Below are 19,425 nucleotides of genomic sequence, written 5' to 3' on the forward strand. Positions count from 1 at the left end.
AAGTTATTTTGTGCAGCAGGCGCTTGGTTGCTCCCGGGCCCGCGAATGAGCACGCACACAACTGCTGGGGTCCAGACAGGAAATGGCACTTTAATAGCTGTCGCCAGGGGCGGGACCAGGATGATGGGTCCGGGCCAGTCCAGAAGCTGCCGTTTCCTGCTGGGCAGCGCGCCCTCCCCGTGAGGCTCCACCTGCCAGGGTCAGCATGCCAGGAAGGCTGCAGGGGAGCCCCCAGCGGGCACCCGGGTGCCAGCGCTGGGAACCAGGCCTGGCCTCCACCTGCCAGTGTTTCCTTCTGGCAGAGGCCTAGGGGAGGTGGGAGGGGGGGGTGGGCTGGGTTCTCCCTGAGCCCAGGAGCCCAAGGGGTGAGACTGGGAGTTGGGGGCGGGGTGGGGGCACCCTAGGTGGCATGTCAAGGCTTCTCCAGGGCAGGAGCCAACAGCCAGATAGCCCCGAGGCCCGGGATGGGGCAGGCCCCTGGGTGGCTTGGACGGGCGCGTCCTTCATGGCCCACCCCTCCCCCACAACTCCGTGCCCCTCAACCCCCGAGCAGCCCGCTCGGTCCTCCATAGATGAATCTACTCCCATATATTACAATAAACTGCGTGTGCCTCTCCCCCAACCCCGCCCTCCCCCACCCTCAGCCAGTGGCCCCCCCATTTTCCACTTCCACAGCAGCGGTGGTGGGCACCCCTCCTCTGCCTCCAGCAGCACCGGGTGTGGTGCGGGGTTTGGGGAGGGGGTGGGCGAGTGGGCCATGCCCCTACTCCAGGTAGATGTCCTCTGTGGGGCAGGTGTATTCCACAAACTGCTTGTAGAACTGCTGGAAGGCTTTCCTGCAAACACACACGGAGTCAGCCGGGGCGGTACCCCCAGGGGTCCACAGCCCCCAGCCCCAGCCAGAGAGGCCCCGCTCCCATCACTTAGACCCAATCCCTGGAGCCAGGTGCCAGCTCCATGAGGGGCTGCCCAGCTTCCTGCTCCGCGGGCAGGACCCAGGGGATCACGGGCGGAGGGCCTTGGGCAGTCCATACACACACGTACCCCACGGATTCTGCCAGGGCTTTGGTGGACTCCTCCGCCACGAAGACATGACAGGCAAACCGGTGGTCGGCGGGGTGCTTGGTGATGAACCCAAAGTACCTGCGAGAGAACAGCAGTCAACAAGGGGGACAGATTCTGGGGCTGGAGCGATAGCACAGTGGGTAGGGCGTTTGCCTTGCACGCGGCCGACCCGGGTTCGATTCCCAGCATCCCATATGGTCCCCTGAGCACCACCAGGAGTGATTCTTGTGTACAGAGCCAGGAGTGACCCCTTAGCATCATCAGGTGTGACCCAAAAAGCAAAAAAAAAAGGGGGGGGAGACTCGTGCATCCAGCACCTCTAGGGACTACATCCTGCTGCAGTGGCTCTTGCCTCTCCCCATCCCCCGCTCCCACCCCCCCCCAAGCACGTGCTACCTGCATCCCGTCCCCCTTACTTGTTGTTCTTTGGATGATATCCACAGAAAGAGATGTTTTTCAACTGGAAAAAGTGGCTACATTTATTCCCCTGTGGAGGAAGCAGGGAGGGGCGACAAGCGTGGTCACCAGCCTGCAGTGGGGCCAGCGGCTGGGGCCAGTGGGAGGGAGGGAGGGCAGGGGGACCCGGGCCGGGACCAGACCTGGGCCTCCTGGGAGTCGTCGGCCTTGACGCCGATCTTCACCCCCCGCACGCTGATCTCGAGGACGCAGCTGGAGGGCGGGTTAAAGTGCACGGTCAGCCGGCGGGTGGTGGCGATCTGGAGGGTGGTGGGGGAAAGGACCCGAACGTCAGGGGCTGCGGGGGACTCCCCTAATCCCGGGGAGCAGGAGGCGAGAGAGCGGGAGGGCGCGCAGGTACCTTTTGCATAGCGGCGCAGAGGACGTCATTGCCCTTGTGGTAGGGCACCTGCACGGAGCCCAGGAACTTCACCCGGAACTGGTCCACCCAGTCGCTGCTTTTGCTCAGGGCTGGAAAGCAAGCACAAGGCGAGGGGAGGCGGCGTCCGTAAGGGCCGTCACGTTGGCATCCCGACCCGGCTGAAGGGGTGTGGGGTGGGCAGCGGGGGAGGTGGTCTGGGGGAAACCGGGTGGTGGGGAAGGGACGCACCTGCCATGTGTTCGGGCTCCTTGGTGACCTCGATGGCATAGTAGGCCGGGAAGATGCCCCGCGCGCCGGTGCGCATGTTGTAGGCCTCGTACCAGTAGTCCTCGGCCTGCAGCTCCACCAGCAGCGGGTCATCCACTTCCAGCTCCAGCTCGTCCTCGTGCCGAGGAACAAACCTGTCCCCGCAGGGACATGTGAGGAGCATGTGGTTCCCAGGTCCTCCCCGCCAGCAGGCCCTCCCCTTCCCTGTGCTCCGGGGAGACACACACACACACACACACACACACACACACACACACACACACACACACACAATGCCTCTGAGTGCCCTTTAGTGCCATCAGACTGGCAGTTGCCCCCTGATAAGCTGATGGAAATGGCCAGGGACACCTTCCTCCACAGGGACGTGGGAGCTGGGTGTGGTGGGGAATGAGGCACCCCAGGCCCCTCGGGCAGTGACCAGCAGCTCTGCCCCAGAGACCATGCCAGTGAGGGTGCCCTCCGCCCCCCACCCCCTTCCCCGGGGTCAGAGCGGACAGGTACAGTGCCTGAGCCAGCCCGGGTGTGGCTGAGGCAGGGAGGTCCTTACCTGAAGATGGCCCGGTGGGTCTGCTCCTGTTCCTGGCCGTTGATGACGCAGGAGAAGAGCCCAAAGGACTCGGCACCTGGGGGTGGGGGTGCAGGCTGGAGCAGGGGAGCCCAGCTCTGGTGGCGGTGTGGGGGCAGGGGGGTGAACTCAGAATGAACTAGGCACTAAGCCAGTTTCTTCTGTTTGGAGACCTCACTGCCGATGCTCAGGGCTTACTCCTGGCTCAGCACTCAGGGATCACCCCTGGCAGGCTCAGGGGACCATATGGGGTGCCAGGGATCGAACCTGGGTCGGTCACATGCAGGGCCAACGCCCTAGCCGCTGTCCTATCACTCTGGTCCCTGAACCAGATACCCCAAACCACATGGGGCTCCCCCATCCCCGGGGTGCTTCCACCCAGGCCCCCAGGGCCGACTCACTGGAGGAGCGCGAGCGGCCGCTCATGAAGACGTTGAGGAACTTCTTGGAGAAGTGAACATCGGGCTCATCGGGGGTGGAGTCCTCGGAGAGGCAGGCAGAGGGCCGCGGCCGGGGCGCCTCCTCGTACTCCTCGCCGATGGCCGACTCGTAAGGCGAGGAGGCGGAGGCGCAGTTGTCGTAGACGGTGGCCGAGTCGCTCTCGTCGCTGTAGTCTCCGAAGCACGGCCGCAGGCTCACCAGCTCCAGCTGGGCGTGCTCGTCCACCACCAGCGTGTACTTGACCGAGTCGTACGACAGGGCGCTGGTGTCCGAGCTCAGGGAGGCCCGGGGGGGTGGCGGTGGCTCCCCCAGGCTCCCCCGCCAGCTTCCGGCCGGCGGCTCGGCCCGCTCGGGGGACGACAAGCAGTCAAAGCCCTCGTCCTCTTCGCTGATGGAGGGGTGAGGCCGCCCCGTGGTGGAGGGGTAAGCGGCGGGGTCGGGGTCGGAGCTGATGGACATGCGACTCTCGGCGGGCGGCAGGAAGGCGGAGGCGGGTTCTGCGGGGTCGGGGGGCCGCTGCACTGGGGTCAGGTAGATCTCCTCGGTGGCCTCGAGCCGCACGTCCGCCTGGTAGTGGATGCGGTCTCGGTGTGCATGGCCCCGGCCCCCCGCGGGTGCGGCGGGGGCACCGCTTGGGGGTGCCATCTGGGTGGCGGCACTGCGGCGGCAGGGGCTGTCGGTGGACGTGCCGCGGTCCTTGGTGGGCACAGGGCTGCCCTGCGGGGGCAGCTCATCACTCAGGCAGATGTGGTCGTGCGGAGGGGTCTGCTCCCCTAGAGGACAGCAAGAAGTCAGGGGGCATGACCGGTGCCCACAGGCCTGGCTCTGGGTGACCTTCCATTCCGCGGGTCACACCAGTGCCAAGCCCAGGCGCACCCTCTGGGGCTGGGCCTCTCTCCCAGGGTCATCCCCGGCCCTGCTGGGCCTGCTCAGGAGCAGGACCCACAGACAAGAGCCCCACACTGTGGGGATGACTCCCTGGCTGGGACGAGGTGGCCCCGGAGAGGGTCCCCATTTACCTGTCTTCAGGGGTGACGAGGAACGAGACACGCGGTCCTGCCAGCTGTGCTTCTTGCCCAGAGAATTGTTGTTCAGCGTGTCCTGGGCAGGAACAAAGGGCTCTTGTGGTGGGGCGGCTCACGGTGCCCGGCACCAGGACGCCCCAGCCCTGCCCCCAGCGGGCCACCCCTGATGGCCAAGGCCTCACTGAGCCCCTCCTCGGGCGGCAGAGAGATGTTCCTAGGAATGCTGGCACACGGGGTTGCGTGCCTGGGAGGCTGTGGGAGTGTGAGGAGGAGCAGGAGACATCGGGGACAGCGCCTGAGCCCCAGTCCGGACCCTGGTGTCCACAGTGAGCGCCTGCTCCCTCGAGCCCCGGGATGGTCGGGGGCATCCTGGCAGGGCCCGAGAAGAGGACAAGGATGGGGCTACTGAGCAACTGGCCAGGAGAACTTGGATGAATCACTCGGCTGACAGATCCAGAACACGGGCCCCCTCCCCCAGTAGCACATGACAGGAAGGACAGATGTCACATCTGTCACTGTCAGTGGCTCTTCCGGGAAATTCCGGTCCTCCCCTCACTGGGTCTCAGCCCCCTGGGAACCCCGCTCCCTAAGAACACCCGAAAAATTCACATATTTGGCTGCCAAAACCCTCTCCAGAGGATGCTGGGAAAGGACCAGACTTTTCCGTGGAGCCCCAACACCGCTGGCCACTGCCCGCCTCCCGGAGCTGCCCCCAAGCCTTCTCCTGCCCTGCCCAGAGACAAAAGGCCACAGCCGGCTGTCCCCCTTGCTATTCAACCCTCCCTGGCATGCAGCCACCAGCCCTGGGGCCCTACGCCCCCAACTCAGTAGCACAGCCCTCCCCGCCAACCCATGTCTGCCTTCCGGCATCTGTGGCCAGTAGCCCACTGCCACTGCCTCCTGAACCGCCCCATCTCCAACTAGCCCAGATCCCCCACCACCCACTAATCACTGCAGGCCCTGCATCAGCCAGGAAGCCTACGTTCCAGAAGAAAATGCAGCTGCGGCCTGAGGTTTCAGGCTCCAGACCAGACCCCTCCCTTCACCTCTCCTAACTCAGATCTCACCCCTTCCTCCGGCATCCCCAACACCGCACCCCCAACCAGCCCTGCAAGCTGGACCTGGCTCCCGTCCCTTGGAGAAGGCCCCAGACCTCCCAGGGTCCTCCCCTTCGGGAAGCTTCGGTCCCTGCAAGTCCCTCTCCCACGGCCTCTCCTTGCTCCATCTGGGGTCCCAAATCCTCCACGCCCGCGAACACCTCCCGGGGGTCCACCCACCCTACCCCCAGTCCCGCTGCACGCCCCTCGCCCCTCACCTGAGACCGCGGCACCTGCGGAAAGAGGTTGAGCGTGGTGGGTCGCTTGGGCCGGTAGGTGTCCCCGCCGCCCGGACCCTGGCCCTGGCCCTGGCCCTGGCCTTGGCCGCGGGGCGCCGGCTCCTGGCGGGGCGCGGCCTCGGGCGGCCCAGCTCCCGGCCGCAGCGCCGCGCGCTCCTCCTCATCCTCCTCCTCGTCGTCCTCGGCGCCGGGAGTGTCCCCCGCCGCGTCGATCAGGTCCATCTGCAGCATCTCGGCCTGCAGCCGGCTCCCCGCGCCGCCCCCAGACAGCAGCCCAGAGCGCGGGGGCTGCGCGGCGCCGACGGAGGGGCGTCAGGGGGCGGGGCCTCGCGAGGGGCGGACCCTCGAGGGGCGTGGCCTCGGCGCGCCCCGCCCCCGCCGGGCGAGTCCATCCCGCGACCGCGCGCGGGGAGAGCGGCGGCCGCTGCTCCCCGCCTCCCCCAGCCCCGCGCGGCAGCGTCTGGCGAACGCCTGCATCCCTGCTGCCGCAGGCGCCGCGGACCGTCCACACCTCTCCCCCATCACACCCCCTTTCCTGACTCTGCCCCCTCCCGTTCCCTTGGCAACGGCCGGTGACCTCACCCGGGGTGTAAGCCAAGCACCGAGTGAGGTCACCGCTGTTGCCATGGGGACGCAGGGTCGCCAGGGAATCGGGGGCCCACAAGGGATGGAAGTGGGGGAGTATTTGAAGGGAGCTGCTGCGAAGGGACAGGAACGCCTGTGCAAGGCGCTGGACAGGGCGCGCGGGAGGGGAGGGTCACGTGGGGCGCCCTGAACCCAGCGGTGACTGACCGCCTTCCCCATCAACAAGAGATTTTCTTGCCCCGCCCCCCCCTCAGGCCAGCCCACCTTTGCCTGCTGGAAACCCAGGTTCCGCCCCAGTTCTGCCGCCTACTCCTGGCACCTTGGCCAGGTCCTGCCCGCGGCCCCTCTCCCTTACCTGCCTCCCCGCTCCCCCAGAGGAGGAGTCCCTGCAAACCCCCTGGCTCTGGTCATGATCCCACCATCCCGGGGCTGAGAGGTGGCAGGGACCCCCCCTCTCCAAGGCTCTGCGTGTGCGTGGGGGGCGGGGGATCTGCAGCTGGTGCAGGGGCTCCAAGCCCGGGGTTGCCTCTCCTGGTCCCTTCTTGGCCTGGCTGGGGTGGCACGCAGGGGTCCTGGGCACTAGAGGGTTAGCCTCACCCTTTGGTTTCCTTTTGCCTGGCAGAGTTTAATGAATCTCTGGGGGGGAGGGGAAGGGGAGGTTAACAGGGAGACGCACCTGCCCCCCCCCCACACACACACCGCAGTGTCTCCTAGCTAAGTGGGCACATCTACCGGCCCTTCTTCCTTTCTGCGGGCGCTGAGAGGCCAAAGCTTGGCTTCTATTTCCTGGCTGGCTGCCCCTTCTATCAGTTCTAGAAGACCACGGGGGCCCAGGCTCCCCGGGATCTGGCACCTCCGGGCAGATGAGGTCCCGGTGTCCCGGCTATGACACAACCAGGTGCCAGAGGCAGCCGCAATGCAGGTTCAGCCTCCACTAGGTGCCCGGGAGGGTCCAGGCGACTGGCGTGGTCTGGGGCAGTGGCAGCCACAGGAGCGCCCAGGTTTTTCCTCCCTGCCCCCAAAGTGCTGCAGAGTCCACCAGACTCCACCCTGCCCAGGCCCTCTGCCAGGGCCACTCCCCAAAGGCTGGAGGGCAGCCTGCGCTGCCCCAGCTCAGCGCCTCCGGGCGCCTGTCCTGGATCTGGAAACCCTTCCGGCCCTCTCCCGCGGTGAGGCCAGGCTGGCGGGAGGAGCAGCTTGGGCCCAAACCAAACAAGCATCCTGAAGCTGCACCAAGGTGTGCTGTGGACTGTCTCCCCTCCTGTCCTTCACTTCCTGCATCCCCCGATTCCCCTGACAGACCTGGATGCCCTCCGTCCCGAGCCCCCCCTCCCAGGTCCTTACCCGTAAGGACAGTGCGTCCTTGCACTGCAGGCTGATGCCACACTCATCGGTGATCTCCGACAGGTCTTCATCCTCAAACTCTTCTAGGCTGATGTCATGCGTGAGCCTGTGGGCACAGGAAGTCAAATTACAGTCCCGTTGCCTGCTCGGGGGACAGGCAGCTCACAGCACCCAGTAGATGGAAACCTAGAGGCCAGCCAGGCCAGTGCCAGGGCAAAGAGCTGGGTTTCCATGCCCAGGAACGGTCCTCGGCTGGCTGGTGCTCCAGCTGCTCCCGGCTGGGATCTGCCACCCGGCTGCCAAGCGGGAAGCCGTGCCTAGAAGGCCCAGCTGGTCAGAGCCGCCGCTCTGCCAGAGAAATGCCTTCCCGGGTCAGGGCGGGTGCCAAGGCCTGCTTTGCCCTGACAATCCCAGGCAGAGGTGCAGTCCCTGCGGCCAGGGTTCACCAGCCTCAGAGCAGTGCACTGGGCTTCTCCAGAGGCCGAGGAGCATCAGAAGGGAAATCTGGGGTTCCTGGAGGACTATCAGCCTCTCCTCGGAGAGACGTTCCCCACTCCCCCCATCCTGCATCCTCACTCTCTCCAATCACAGGTTTACAAAGGACTCCCGGGAGGCCCCAGGTTGGGGCTCTGGAGGGGCAGGAAGCTCAGGAGGCAGAGGAAATATTTCAGTTTCTTCCAGCTCTAAGCTGCTCCTATGGGCTCCAGCCCCCCACCCCCACACCATCCAGCTCTGGGTACCTCCCTCCCCTGCACCCCCCCCTCCCCCAGCCTACAAGGTTTGGGAAAATCTAAACCTTCTCTCAAACGAGCCCAGGAGATTAGTCCAAGCACCCACCCATTAGTCCAAGGTCATGCAGGAGAGAGGGTGGGCGGCGCCCTGGGGAGCCCAGGAGGCCCACCCTCTCACTGCCGCAGGCTTCAGTCAGACCCAACAGAGTCCCCAGAATCCCCGAGCTCTAAGAAGCAGCCCCCACAACGCTTCCCCTCCCCCCACCCCAGCCCCACACTCCCCCTACCAGCGCTCCCACTGATCCTCCAACCAGCTGTCACTGTCTGGGCTCGAATCCATCTTCAGCACCAGCTGCATGGAGAGCCCAGCCCGGCTGGGGGGCTGCGGGGCCCCAGGGCCGCCCTCTCATGCCCACACGGGTGCGGGGGCCCGGGCCTCGGGGCAGGGCTGGGGCCTCCGGCCTCCACCGCCTGGGCCTGCCTCTCTGCGGCCTGCCTGCCCGATGCGGAGGCCCGGGCGCCTCATTAAAAATAGATGGGCCGGGAGAGGAGGCAGCGCTGCGGCCGGGCCCCGCGCTCCCGGGCCCAGCCCTCGGCTGCAGGCAGCTTCCTCCCCGGCCAGGGCCGCGGCACGCCGCGCAGAGCCGCCGAGCGGGGCCGCCGGATCCTCCCCCGCAGGATCAGGTTACTGCGCTCGATGCCTTCGGCTCCACCTGCCCTTCCGATGCCCTGACGGGGGGCGGGGGGCTGGAGGGGGGGTGTCCCCCGCCCCGGCCCAGGCTTGCGAGCAGATGGCAGAAATCTGGGATGTTTCCCCCCCAAAAGCCAGCCCCTGATCGGCTTTAAAGGGCCAGCATCCACTCTGGGTTCCTGGCGGAGATGCGGGGGGCTGATCAGAAATTGCCCATTCACGGAGCCGCCTCTGCACCCCCTCACCGCTCAATCTGGGAGGCGGCTGTGGGCGCAGGGCTGACACCATTTAGGGCAGCCTTTGGGGCTGACCTGGGCGCCAGAGGGGCCTGCCCCCACCCCTTCCAGTCCCTCCCGGTCCCAGCCTGTACAACACAGCAAGAGGAGCAGTGGTCAGTGCAGTGTGGGGCCCAGGACCGGGAGCCTGCCAGGCAGGGGTGTGGACAGTGCTCACTAAGCCTCTTCTTCTACCCAGCCCTGACCTTTAGGAGGGTGTAGGTGGAGGGGGGTGGGGGGCTGCAGCGGGCAGTGGTGACCCGAGGAGCGTCCAGAGACCAACCAACAATTCTCAGCTAAAAGTACAGCCGCATCATCACCGAGAGCTGCCATGAGCTGGGCCACACTTGGGGAACTGCAGGGCCTGTGGGTGTCTAGCTCCTGCTCTGCAGAGGCTCTGGGGCGTGTCTGCCACACCCTGATCTGCGGATGTAGGCCTGCCTGCCTCAGTCTCCCCACATAGTCTCCCCACCAGGGGCACTCTAGATCCACTGTGTGCTGTAAGTAAGCAAAGGGACAAACACCAAGACCTCGCAGTATCTGTATTGCTCAAACATATTGATCAAAAGGAGAGAGAAAGAAGAAAGTGACTGCCATTAGAGGTAGCCTTGAGGGGGCTGGGGGGAGGGAAACTGGGGACATTGGTGGTCCTAAATGGACACTGGTGGAGGGATGGGTGTTGAAACACTGTATGACTGAAACCCAATCATGAAAAGCTTTGGGAATGGTGTATCTAACAGTGATTCAATAAATTAAAAATAATTAAAAAAAAAAAAGACCCCTCCTTCCAGGAAGTCCTCCAGGCCCACTCACTGATCCTACCTCAGGCTAGGGGTGGCGGCTGTATTGCTGCAAGGCAGAACTAGGATTCCGCAGAAACCAGCAAGGTTGCTCCAAGGGTGGGTGAAGGTCACCTGGGTTTCCCCAGTTCCCAGAAGGCCCCCCCCATATTCCCAGCTGTGTTCTCCCAGAGACCAAACTGACAGGGGTCATCCTAAGCCTACCCCTCCCCCCAGTCTGGGGGTTCAGGGAATCTGGGGCAGGTCCACAGGGTCTCCCTGGGTCTTCTCTGCACCCTGGGCACTGGCCCCGGCTCCTAATTCCTCGGTCCAGGTAGGGTCCGGCGGGGAAGGGGGGAGCTGGGCAGGAGCAGGCATGACATCCTGGTAGACCCAGGTTTGCTGGATGCAGCCACAAGGAATATGACTACCCTGACTACAACAGGGCAAGTGGAGGCCGCCCCAGTTTGCACTTCTGGGGTGCCCCTCACCAGCGAGGCAGGAGGCCCGAGGTCCCATTCTGGCTCCTCCATCTCCCAATCAGCAGGGGAGGAGGGAGGACAGAGCCCCTCACCCAAGGGGCTCCCCCAAGCTGAATCACAGGACTCCTGACAGGTGGCCCTAATTTCCCAATCCTGAAACCCCAGTAAGGCCCCTTCCCACCGCAGCAGGACCCGCTGGCTCCCCGGGAGACATTTCCAGGGCTCTCACCCAAGTGACCACTAATCGTGGTCCCCGGGCCAAGAGCAGGTGTCCCCGAATTTTGGCAATTCTGTCCTGCAGGAGGACCCAACTGTCCCGCTGTGTTTCATCCAAGCTAAGCTGGCTCCTCCCTGCATTCTCTCTTCCATGGGGGCGCCAGGGGTCTGGGCCACTCCTGGCAGAGAGGACAAGGGCCTTCTTCCGGCAATGCCTACATTTGGCGCTCCCAGCCAACCCTCTGCATTCTGACCCGGCCATCCTCTGTGCTGCACCCCCTCCCACTCCCCCGCCCAACCCTCCTCAGGGAACAAGCCAGTCAGTGTTCCAGGGATGCCCCAGCCTTGCCCGTCAGCACTCGGGCCCACTCTGGGCAGACTGACTTCTCCAAGCTAATGCTGAGGAGAGGTAAGTGGTGGGGTGCTCAGGCTTTTGCTGAGTGAGGCCAAATCTGAGCCAGCTGAGGCCCGTCCAGAGGCCACTGGGAACCTCTAAGGCCTCACTGCGCCTGTGGGAGGCGGCCACCATCGAGGGATCTTGGGTTCTGGCCATGCTGCCCCCGGGCCCTCTTGAGAGAGCATCTGTGGCTCCCAGGTCAGCCTGTGCCACAGTCCACGAGATGAGCAAACAGCCCCTCTACATGCCATACTCCACTCCACCCAAGCCAACCAGGGGACCAGAGAAATACTGCAGCAGGTAGGGCACCTGCCTTGCACACGACTGACCTGGGTTCGATCCCTGGAATCCCATATGGTGTCCTCAACCCCACCAGAGTGGTTTCTGAGCACAGAGTCAGGATTAAGCCCTGAGCACTGCTAGGTATGGTTCAAAAAATCAAAACAGGGGAAAGGAGGGACTGGAGAGATAGCACAGCAGGTAGGGTGTTTGCCTTGCACGTGGCTGACCCGGGTTCGATTCCCAGCATCCCATATGATCCCCTGAGCACCGCCAGGAGTAACTCCTGAGTGCAGAGCCAGGTGTAACTCCTGTGCATCGCCGGGTGTGACCCAAAAAGCCAAAAACAAACAAACAAACAAACAAAAAGAAAACAGGGGAAAGGAAACGAAAAGGAAAGGAAAGAAAGTGAAACTTCCTGTTTCTTCCTGGTACTTGCCTGTTACTTCCACCCCACTCAGAGCCTCTCAGACGTTCTTCTGGGGAAACCAAACTTCCCTGCCCAGAGCCCCTATACCCCACCTGGAGCCCCCATACCCCACCTCAGCAGGCCCTGGCCTTCTAGATGAGGCCCAAATGCCTGGCCACTGGCTCTCGTCTTTCTTGTCCTGATACTCGTTCCAAACTCCTGTAATTCTACTCTGGGGTTCAAGGACCAGAAGGACCAGTTCAAGGGGCTGCCCTTGGAGGCGAACCACAAGAGAGAGGAATCGTGTCTCTCTTCATCAGTGTCTTTGGTGCCTGAAGGGAACTTCAGAAATGGACAGTGGGTGGGGCTGGAGCGATAGCACAGCGGGTAGGGCGTTTTCCTTGCATGCAGCTGACCTGGGTTAGGGTCCCAGCATCCCATATGGTCCCCTGAGCACTGCCAGGAGTAATTGCTGAGTGCAAAGACAGGAGTAACCCCTGAGCATTGCCGGGTGTGACCCAAAAAGAAAAAAAATTAAAATTAAAAAAAAGAAACGGGGCGAGAAATAGGACAGCAGGTAGGGCATCTGCCTTGCACATGGCCAAGCCGGGTTCAATCCCTGGCACCACATATGGTCTCCTGAGCCCCACCAGAAGTGATCTCTGAGCACAGAGACAGGAGTAAACCCTGAGTACAGCCGGATGTGACCCAAAAACCAAAAGCAAAAAAGAAGAGAATAACGCCCCAAGCCTTCCCTTGGAAGTCGCTGCGTCAGTTCCCTTTGCAACTCAACTCAGCTTCTTGGGTATCTCCCCTGACGCCCAACTGAGGCGTTCTGAAGTAGATTCTGAGGTAGAACGTGGAGGCCCTGGGGCGGGGGTGTTCTGACAGAAACATGGTGGGGGCAGGCCCAGTTGGGCCCCCTCCAATGCTCACTCTATCTCACCCCAAGTAGACTCGTCTGTCCCTCTGTCCTGGAATTCCCTTCCCGATCATGTCCATGCTGGAGTCCAACTCACACATCCATCCCCAAAGGTAACCCCTGCTTGAGGCCCGGATGCGTCTGCTCTGGCGTGCACCCGGACGCCAGCACGGAGCGAGGACTAAGGATCTGGGGTACGCTGCGTGGGGTCGTCTCCCAAGGAAGGACCCGGGTGTGGGAAAGCCTCTCTCCCCAGAGACACGCGTTCCTCCTCACAGCACACCTGAGTGACTACCCCACCCCGGGATCTGGGAAGCCCTACATCCTGTGGATGAGCATTAGAGAATCTGGGGAGCCGCGTGGGAAACGGCAGCTCACAGGAAGAGCCCGAGGGCAGCCTGAGCTCGATCGGGTCTCAAAATAGTCACAGGGTCAGGGGAAAATGCTGTGCTGGAGGGATGGCACAGCGGGTAAGGTGCTTGCCTTGCCGACGGCTGACCTGAGTTCGATCCCTCTGTATGGTCCCTGAACACTGTCAGAAGCAGTCCCTGAGTCCAAAGCCAGTAAGCTCTGCGGTGTGGCCCCCCAACAACAACAGAGGTGCCACTGTGGGTACAGTGTGAGGCGGTGAGTCTGGAGACGGTTCTCCTCGGCTCTCTGCACCCGACTCTCTCCCGGATCCCACAGACCAGCCACGCACTCTGGGTCCTGTTCTGAGCTTGGCACCCCCATGCAGTGCTGTTCACCAACAACAGGCACCACCAAGGTCACCCTGGTATGGACCCTCCACCTTTGTCACAACCCTTGTACCACGCCCAGGACCCCAAGAGCCGCGGGCACCGAACACTGACAAGTACGGACATCCTGGCTGACGGTCATCAGTGAGTGTCGCGTGCATGTCTGATGCCAGAACCAGGCAAGGCCCACAGTCGGTGTTCCTAGAGATGCTGAGAATGAAGAAATGGACACGAGAGTTGGCACCAGGAGACAGAGAAGGCCTTTCAGAATGGGAAGAGACCCAAAGTGGGGGTGGTGGCAGCGACCTGGTGTGTGGGCTCCACTGGACTGTGACAAAGCCTTAAGGATCCAGAAACCAGGGGCTGGAGCAATAGCATAGCAGGTAGGGCGTTTGCCTTGCACGCAACCGACCTAGGTTCAATTCCCAGCATCCCACATGGTCCCCCGAGTACCGCCAGGAGAGATTCCTGAGTGCATGAACCAGGTGTAACTCCTGTGCATCGCCGGGTGTGACCCAAAAAGCAAAAAAAAAAAAAGAATCCAGCAACCAGCTTAAGATCTGGTCACCCAAGAAATCAGGTGGGAATCTTGCCCTGGCCATGTCCAGCTGTGTGGACAACTCACCATCACTCTGGGCTCACACTGACCTTACTCTGGAGGTTCATCAAAAACTTGAGCTGGGCCGAGGGGAGCTGCAGGGGGCTGAGGGGGGGGAGCGGCTCCTGCAGCAACAGCTTCTTCCATCCTGTCCCCGCCAAGACAGGGCTAGTGGGACAGGTGGCAGGGCTGGCATTGGTACCCGCCTGGTACCCGGCCATCATTTCCTTCCCTCTGCTATTTGTTTCCCTGGGTCTCTCTCTCTCTCTCTCTTCTCCCTCTCTCCTTCTCTGTATGTCTCTCTCCTCTCTTCTCTCTCTTCCCCTCTCTGTGTCTCTGTCTCTGTCTTTCTCCCTCCCTTCCTGTTGCGCCCAACCCTCTCCTCTGTGTCCTGGACCCCAAACCTATTGGCAGCAGGAACCCCCACTTCAGTCCCCAGGTTGCTTTCTCCCCACTTGCCTGCACAACCACTAACCTCAGCTGCAGCTGGTCCCCTCGTTATCCCCCCACCCTGCCCTGCCCAGCAAAGCTCCTGATTTCTGGAGTGCCTGATCCCCATACTGGCCTCCTGCCTCTCCTTTGGCTCTCCAGTCCCTCACCCAGTGGGCTCCTACCATCACACCTTCCTCTCCAGCCTCTTCTCTCTCCTACCTGGGTGGATGGCCAGGTTCCCAGGGGCCCCAGGCTTCCCATCCACTCCACCCAGCGGCCCATCCCCCCACGATCAGGACCTTTGGGTGCTGCCCTCCTGCTGCCCCTCTTGTTGGGTCCCAGGGCTTGTTGGGGAACAGGTGCAACACGGATGCTAGCTCTGCATGCAAACCCTGCCCGCACCTGGCCCGGGGAGCCACCCCTGCTCGCTGTGGTCAGCAAAGTCCCCCTCCCCCCGCACACCTGCGCTGCTGCTCTTCTCATCCACCGCACCCCGGCTGCACTGCCTCCACACCCATATTCTCTTGGGTGATACTTTTCCGCCTAAACTGAACTGAACTGTCCCCATCTGCTGAGCCTGGGTCACCATCACACCCAGCAGCCTGTCTGGGAAGGCCCGGTGTGTCTGTCTGTCTGTCTCCCATCCACGGGGCTGCCCACAGGATCACCAGCCCACATCTCTGCCCTGGGAGTGACACCCAGGTGGGTCCGGAACATGTGACAGTTCGTGGGCTGAACCAGGGAAGGGCCAGGAATGAAGGGGGTTGGGAGGAGCTAGGTGAGAAGGCCCCTGTGCCTCTCGGTGGCCCCAACTGCTGTTCATATGCCCCATGTCTGAACCTCAAGGTCCGCCCTTGCTTGCAGTGTGTCCTCGGGGATGCCATGCACCCTCTTTCATGTCCTGGCAAGTCCAAGGGGAACAGGGGGTTGCAGCAACCGATTTCTGCCTCTCCCGGGGAGAGCCGCTCACCTCACTGTCATGCTTGGCCTCTGGCCCTCCCTTGCCCCCGTCCCAGCCCTCAACGCTCCCACCCCCACCAGTTCAATGCATTATCGCGTCAGAATCCGCCATGGAAAGCTTCCTTTACCATGAATGTGTAGTTTTCATTAATTTATTATTTTACAAAAAGGGCTGGAGCGATAACACAACGGGTGGGGCGTCTGCCTTGCATGCGGCGGACCAGGGTTCGATTCTTCCATTCCTCTCAGAGAGCGGGCAAGCTAGCGAGAGTATCCCACCCACACACAGAGCCTGACAAGCTTCCCATGATGTATTCCATATGCCAAAAATAGTAACAAGTCTCACAATGAAGATGTTACTAGTGCCCGCTGGAGCAAATCCATGAAGGATGGGAACACAGTGTTGCTATAATGCTACAAATTACTTTGTATATTAGTGCCGAAGATATATTATGTGTAGGGGCTAAGACATTTGCCTTGCTTGGGGCCAGCCCTGGTTTGATCTCCGTCACCACCTAAGGTGTCCCAAGCACCACCAGGTGTGACACCTGAGCACAGAGCCACCAGTAGCCCCTGAACACGCCCAGCTATGGCCAATAACCCCCTAAATATGTATTTTGTAAGTTACAGAGAGTTTCTAAGCTTGCTAGAGTCAAACAAAACAGAAGTGAGCCGGAGAGACAGTTCAAAGCACTGAGTATTTGCTTTGTGTCTGGGAAGCCTGGGTTTGGTGATGGCACCGCAGGTATGGCATTTGCCTTGCACGCGGCCGACCCAAATTCTATGCCTGGCACCCCACAAGATCCCCCGAGCCCACCAGGAGTGATTTCTGAGTGCAGAGCCATGGGTGACCCCCTGAAAGTCCTGAGCGCTGCTGGGTGTGGCCCCAAAACAAACAAAACCGAAAAGAAAGCCTGGGATTGATCACCAATGGGTGTGACCCCCAAAACAAATACACAAAACAGGAGAGTGAAGTGAGGGCAGAGACCCCGGCTCACAGCAGACTCTGGCTGTTAACTGGCTAGAACTCATCTGCAACTTGGGGCAGAAACCACCTCACTGAAGCCCACGACACACACGCCCCACCACTGCAGGACCCACGCATGCCCTCCACCTCTCCCCAGTTGGGGTGCTCTCTTTCCTGGGGGGCTTGGACATCACATGGTCTGGCCTCCGGTCCCGCCAGCTTAGCCACGGGCACTGGCGCTCTGCCAACCCATTGCTCTAGCTTTATGATGGGGAGAGCACCTGGGCCCGGACACCCAGTGGGGCTTAGCATGGTGCCTGCCAGGGTTCAGCCTGGTTGTTGCACCCACAGCTCTTGGAGGCCAGCACCCCCGTTTACTCATAAATGACAACCAGGAGGAGGTTCAGGGAGACAGCTCAAGTGGCGTAACACAGGTCTTGGGTATGTGAGGCCCCGGGTTCGAGTCTGGCTCTGCATGGCGTCGCCCTGAGAACAAGCCCAGGAGAGTGAAAGAGCACTGCTGTGTGGTGGGCACAGGGAGGTGTGGGGGGGAGGGAGGGAGCTGGGGGCCGGGGAGCCCCTGACGTTGCTGGTGGTAACACACAGTGAGGAAGGTGGTGGCCCCCATCACCATCACTGGGGCCTCAGAACACTCCACCTGGGCCCATTCATCCAGCCTGAGTCTCATCAGGGGCAAAGCTGACAATACAGAGCAGCAAGGCTCAGGGGTCTGTGTGCCCAGTCTGGGGGTGTCCATTGCTAAGAAGGCCAAGCAAGGATTCGAACTCAGGACCCCTGTCCTGAGGAAGCGTTAAACCAGCAGGAGCAGAGAAAGGAGAGGGGGTGGCCGGGGCAGCTGGAGACACGGTCTCCCTTATTCTCTGTGCCAGCTCGCTCCTCAGTGTGGAGGACACCCTGGGCAGGGCTGGACATGCACCTGGTCCCTGGCAGGTGCCCCCCTGCAGCTCCTAAGACAAGAGAGCCGGAGCCGGGTGTCGGAGTGGGCGGTATGGGTGCTGAAATCTGCAGCAGAATTCAGACCGGCTGGCTGCCCAAACCCACACACCAGGGAAGTCCAGCTGGGGAGTCCCCCAGCAAGCCCCGGGCTTTCCAGACGCTCAGGGAAGGGAAGGGGCAGGGTGCGCCCTCGCTGAGGACAGCGCTTGCTTCCAGGGGAACCTGGATTCGTCAGCTTCTGGAACCAACTGAGGTTCTGGTGGATGAAGCAGGACCTGTGGCTAGGATGAGCTGGGGCTAGGATTCAAACCCGGGTCCCTTCCACTGGGCAGGAGGTTCCCTGAGAGGAAGGCGTGTGTGGGGACCCATCTGTGACAGGCAGGTGGCACGAACCACAAAGGCCGGGGCCTTGCAGCCTCAGGCTTGGCCTCCTCCATCTGCCGCCCTGTCTTGGTCTCCAGACAAGCAGAGCCCTGGGGGAGTGTCTGGTCCTCATAACCCATTAGCAATCCCCCAGGGACAGAGGGACAGAGATGCAGGGAACAGGGGTCCTTGGTCAGAAGAGGGGCTGGCGCTGAGCCCAGCTGGGGTCTGGCTGGTGGGGGCCCCAGGAGAGGAGAAAAAAAAAGCCAGCTTCAAATGGAGAAACAATGGGGTGTCTGGGCCTCCTGGGTGGAGGGGGGGGAAGGAGGGGAGGGAGGAGGGGATCAGGGGTCTTTTCTTCAATGCAGGAGTATGGGGGTGGCGGAAGCATTTCCCCCACACACACCTCCACTGTCCACTTTTCTGCGCTCCACCTCCAATGGTCAAACACCAGTTTGGGTATGGGGGGCACCAAGTGCGCTTGAAGGGGAGCCAGAGTCGGGGGTCCTGGTATTGAAGGCCGGATCGATGCTTCCTGCCACCATCTCCCCGGCTACACCACCCCCGCATCTCCAAAACCAGATCCCCGCCCAGGGCTAAGGCCGGCCTGCACCTGTGCTCACCTGACCAGCAGGTGCGCTGGTCCAGAGGGTCGCGCACGCGGGGCTGCAGTCAGATTCGGCAGGGCTGGGGGGAGGGGCCCGGGACGCCCCCAGCCTCAGGGCTGTCGACTCCCCAACCCCCCCCCCAAAAAAAAACTGGGACCCGCGGGACCACCCCGCCTTCTCGCCACCCGATCCGGACGGCAAGCCCCCAGCCTGCCGCTGTGGTCCTGGGACCTTAACCCGGATGCCTGGCCACGCGTGGGAGAGAAGCCCCGGAGCCCCCCTCCTCCAATTCCGCGCGGCCCCTCCGGGTCCCGCACTCGGAAGGGCGGCGGGGGGCCAAGGGGGGGCTCTGCGGCGAGGAGACCCCCGCCGGGGGCGGCCCGGGTGGGGTCCGCGGGCGGGCGGGTCAGGCTGCAGGAGGGGGTTGCTCACCTGAAATTGGGCGGCGACGCGATGTGCAGCCCCAGGAACGGGGAGGCGGCGGGCGGGGACAGGCCGCCGCTGTCTCGCTCGGCCATTCTCCGGCCCAGCCCTGGCCATCCGGGCGGAGCGCGGCGCAGAGGCGGCGGCGGCCGGGCGCGGGGCGCGGGGCGCGGGGCGCGGGCACCTGCGCAGGGTAGGGTGCGGCTTCCGGACCGCGCGCCGCGCTCGCCACTGGCGGGAGCGCCCCCGCGCGCGCCCCCGGGCCCTCGCCGGGGTCCCCGCGCCCCGCCCCGCCCCGCCCCCGGCCCCGCCCCGGCGCTGTCCGTGGTGCTGGAGCCGGGGCTCCCGCGGGCCGGGGTCCCGTGCAGCCCACTCCCCCGCGGGCCTCTCCGACCCTTCCCGGCTCCCGCCTAGTCCCCCTGTACAGCGCACCACGGGTGGCACGCGTGGAGGGTGCCCCTCAGGGTGGGTGTTGCGCCCAGGTATCGGCTAACCCGTGGTGGGACCTCTCCCAGGGGCGCGGATTGACCTCCTTCTTCCCCAAAAGACAAAGTGAGGCAAAGCTATTTGGGGGAAGGAGGTGATGGAGGATTCCAGCAGGAAGCGTGGGTGTGGATCGGGGCTCGGGGCACAGCTGCCTGGACGCTGGGGTTTCTGAGGTCACAGTCCTGGCTCCCATCTAGCTGCCGCCCCAGATCTATGTAGGTGTTTTACACGCGGCTAGAAACAGGTC

At 62.9% G+C, this 19,425-nt stretch overlaps 1 protein-coding gene across 4 annotated transcripts; it reads right to left on the reverse strand.

The window, feature by feature from the left end:
• Positions 1-70: 70 nt before the first annotated feature.
• MAPK8IP1 (mitogen-activated protein kinase 8 interacting protein 1) lies at positions 71-18,918 on the reverse strand. 4 transcript variants are annotated; one of them, XM_056131871.1, is made up of 13 exons: positions 18,702-18,918; positions 7,467-7,572; positions 6,720-6,758; positions 5,517-5,825; positions 4,196-4,277; positions 3,137-3,949; positions 2,718-2,793; positions 2,132-2,304; positions 1,883-1,992; positions 1,665-1,781; positions 1,482-1,552; positions 1,045-1,143; positions 71-836 (listed from the first exon to the last, which is right to left on the reverse strand). In XM_056131871.1, exons 1-13 carry the CDS (start codon positions 18,785-18,787, stop codon positions 764-766), a joined length of 2,154 nt encoding a protein of 717 aa, XP_055987846.1. In that variant the 5' UTR covers positions 18,788-18,918; the 3' UTR covers positions 71-763. The 4 variants fall into 4 exon arrangements, with proteins under 4 accessions (XP_055987846.1, XP_055987855.1, XP_055987865.1 ...); XM_056131880.1 differs by lacking the exon at positions 18,702-18,918 and adding an exon at positions 8,485-9,021; XM_056131890.1 differs by lacking the exon at positions 6,720-6,758 and having other exon boundaries at positions 18,702-18,917.
• Between the last annotated feature and the right edge of the window lie 507 nt (positions 18,919-19,425).

This window comes from Sorex fumeus, unplaced genomic scaffold (assembly GCF_029834395.1).
Source record: "Sorex fumeus unplaced genomic scaffold, SorFum_2.1 ptg000007l, whole genome shotgun sequence".
Taxonomy (NCBI): Eukaryota; Metazoa; Chordata; class Mammalia; order Eulipotyphla; family Soricidae; genus Sorex; species Sorex fumeus.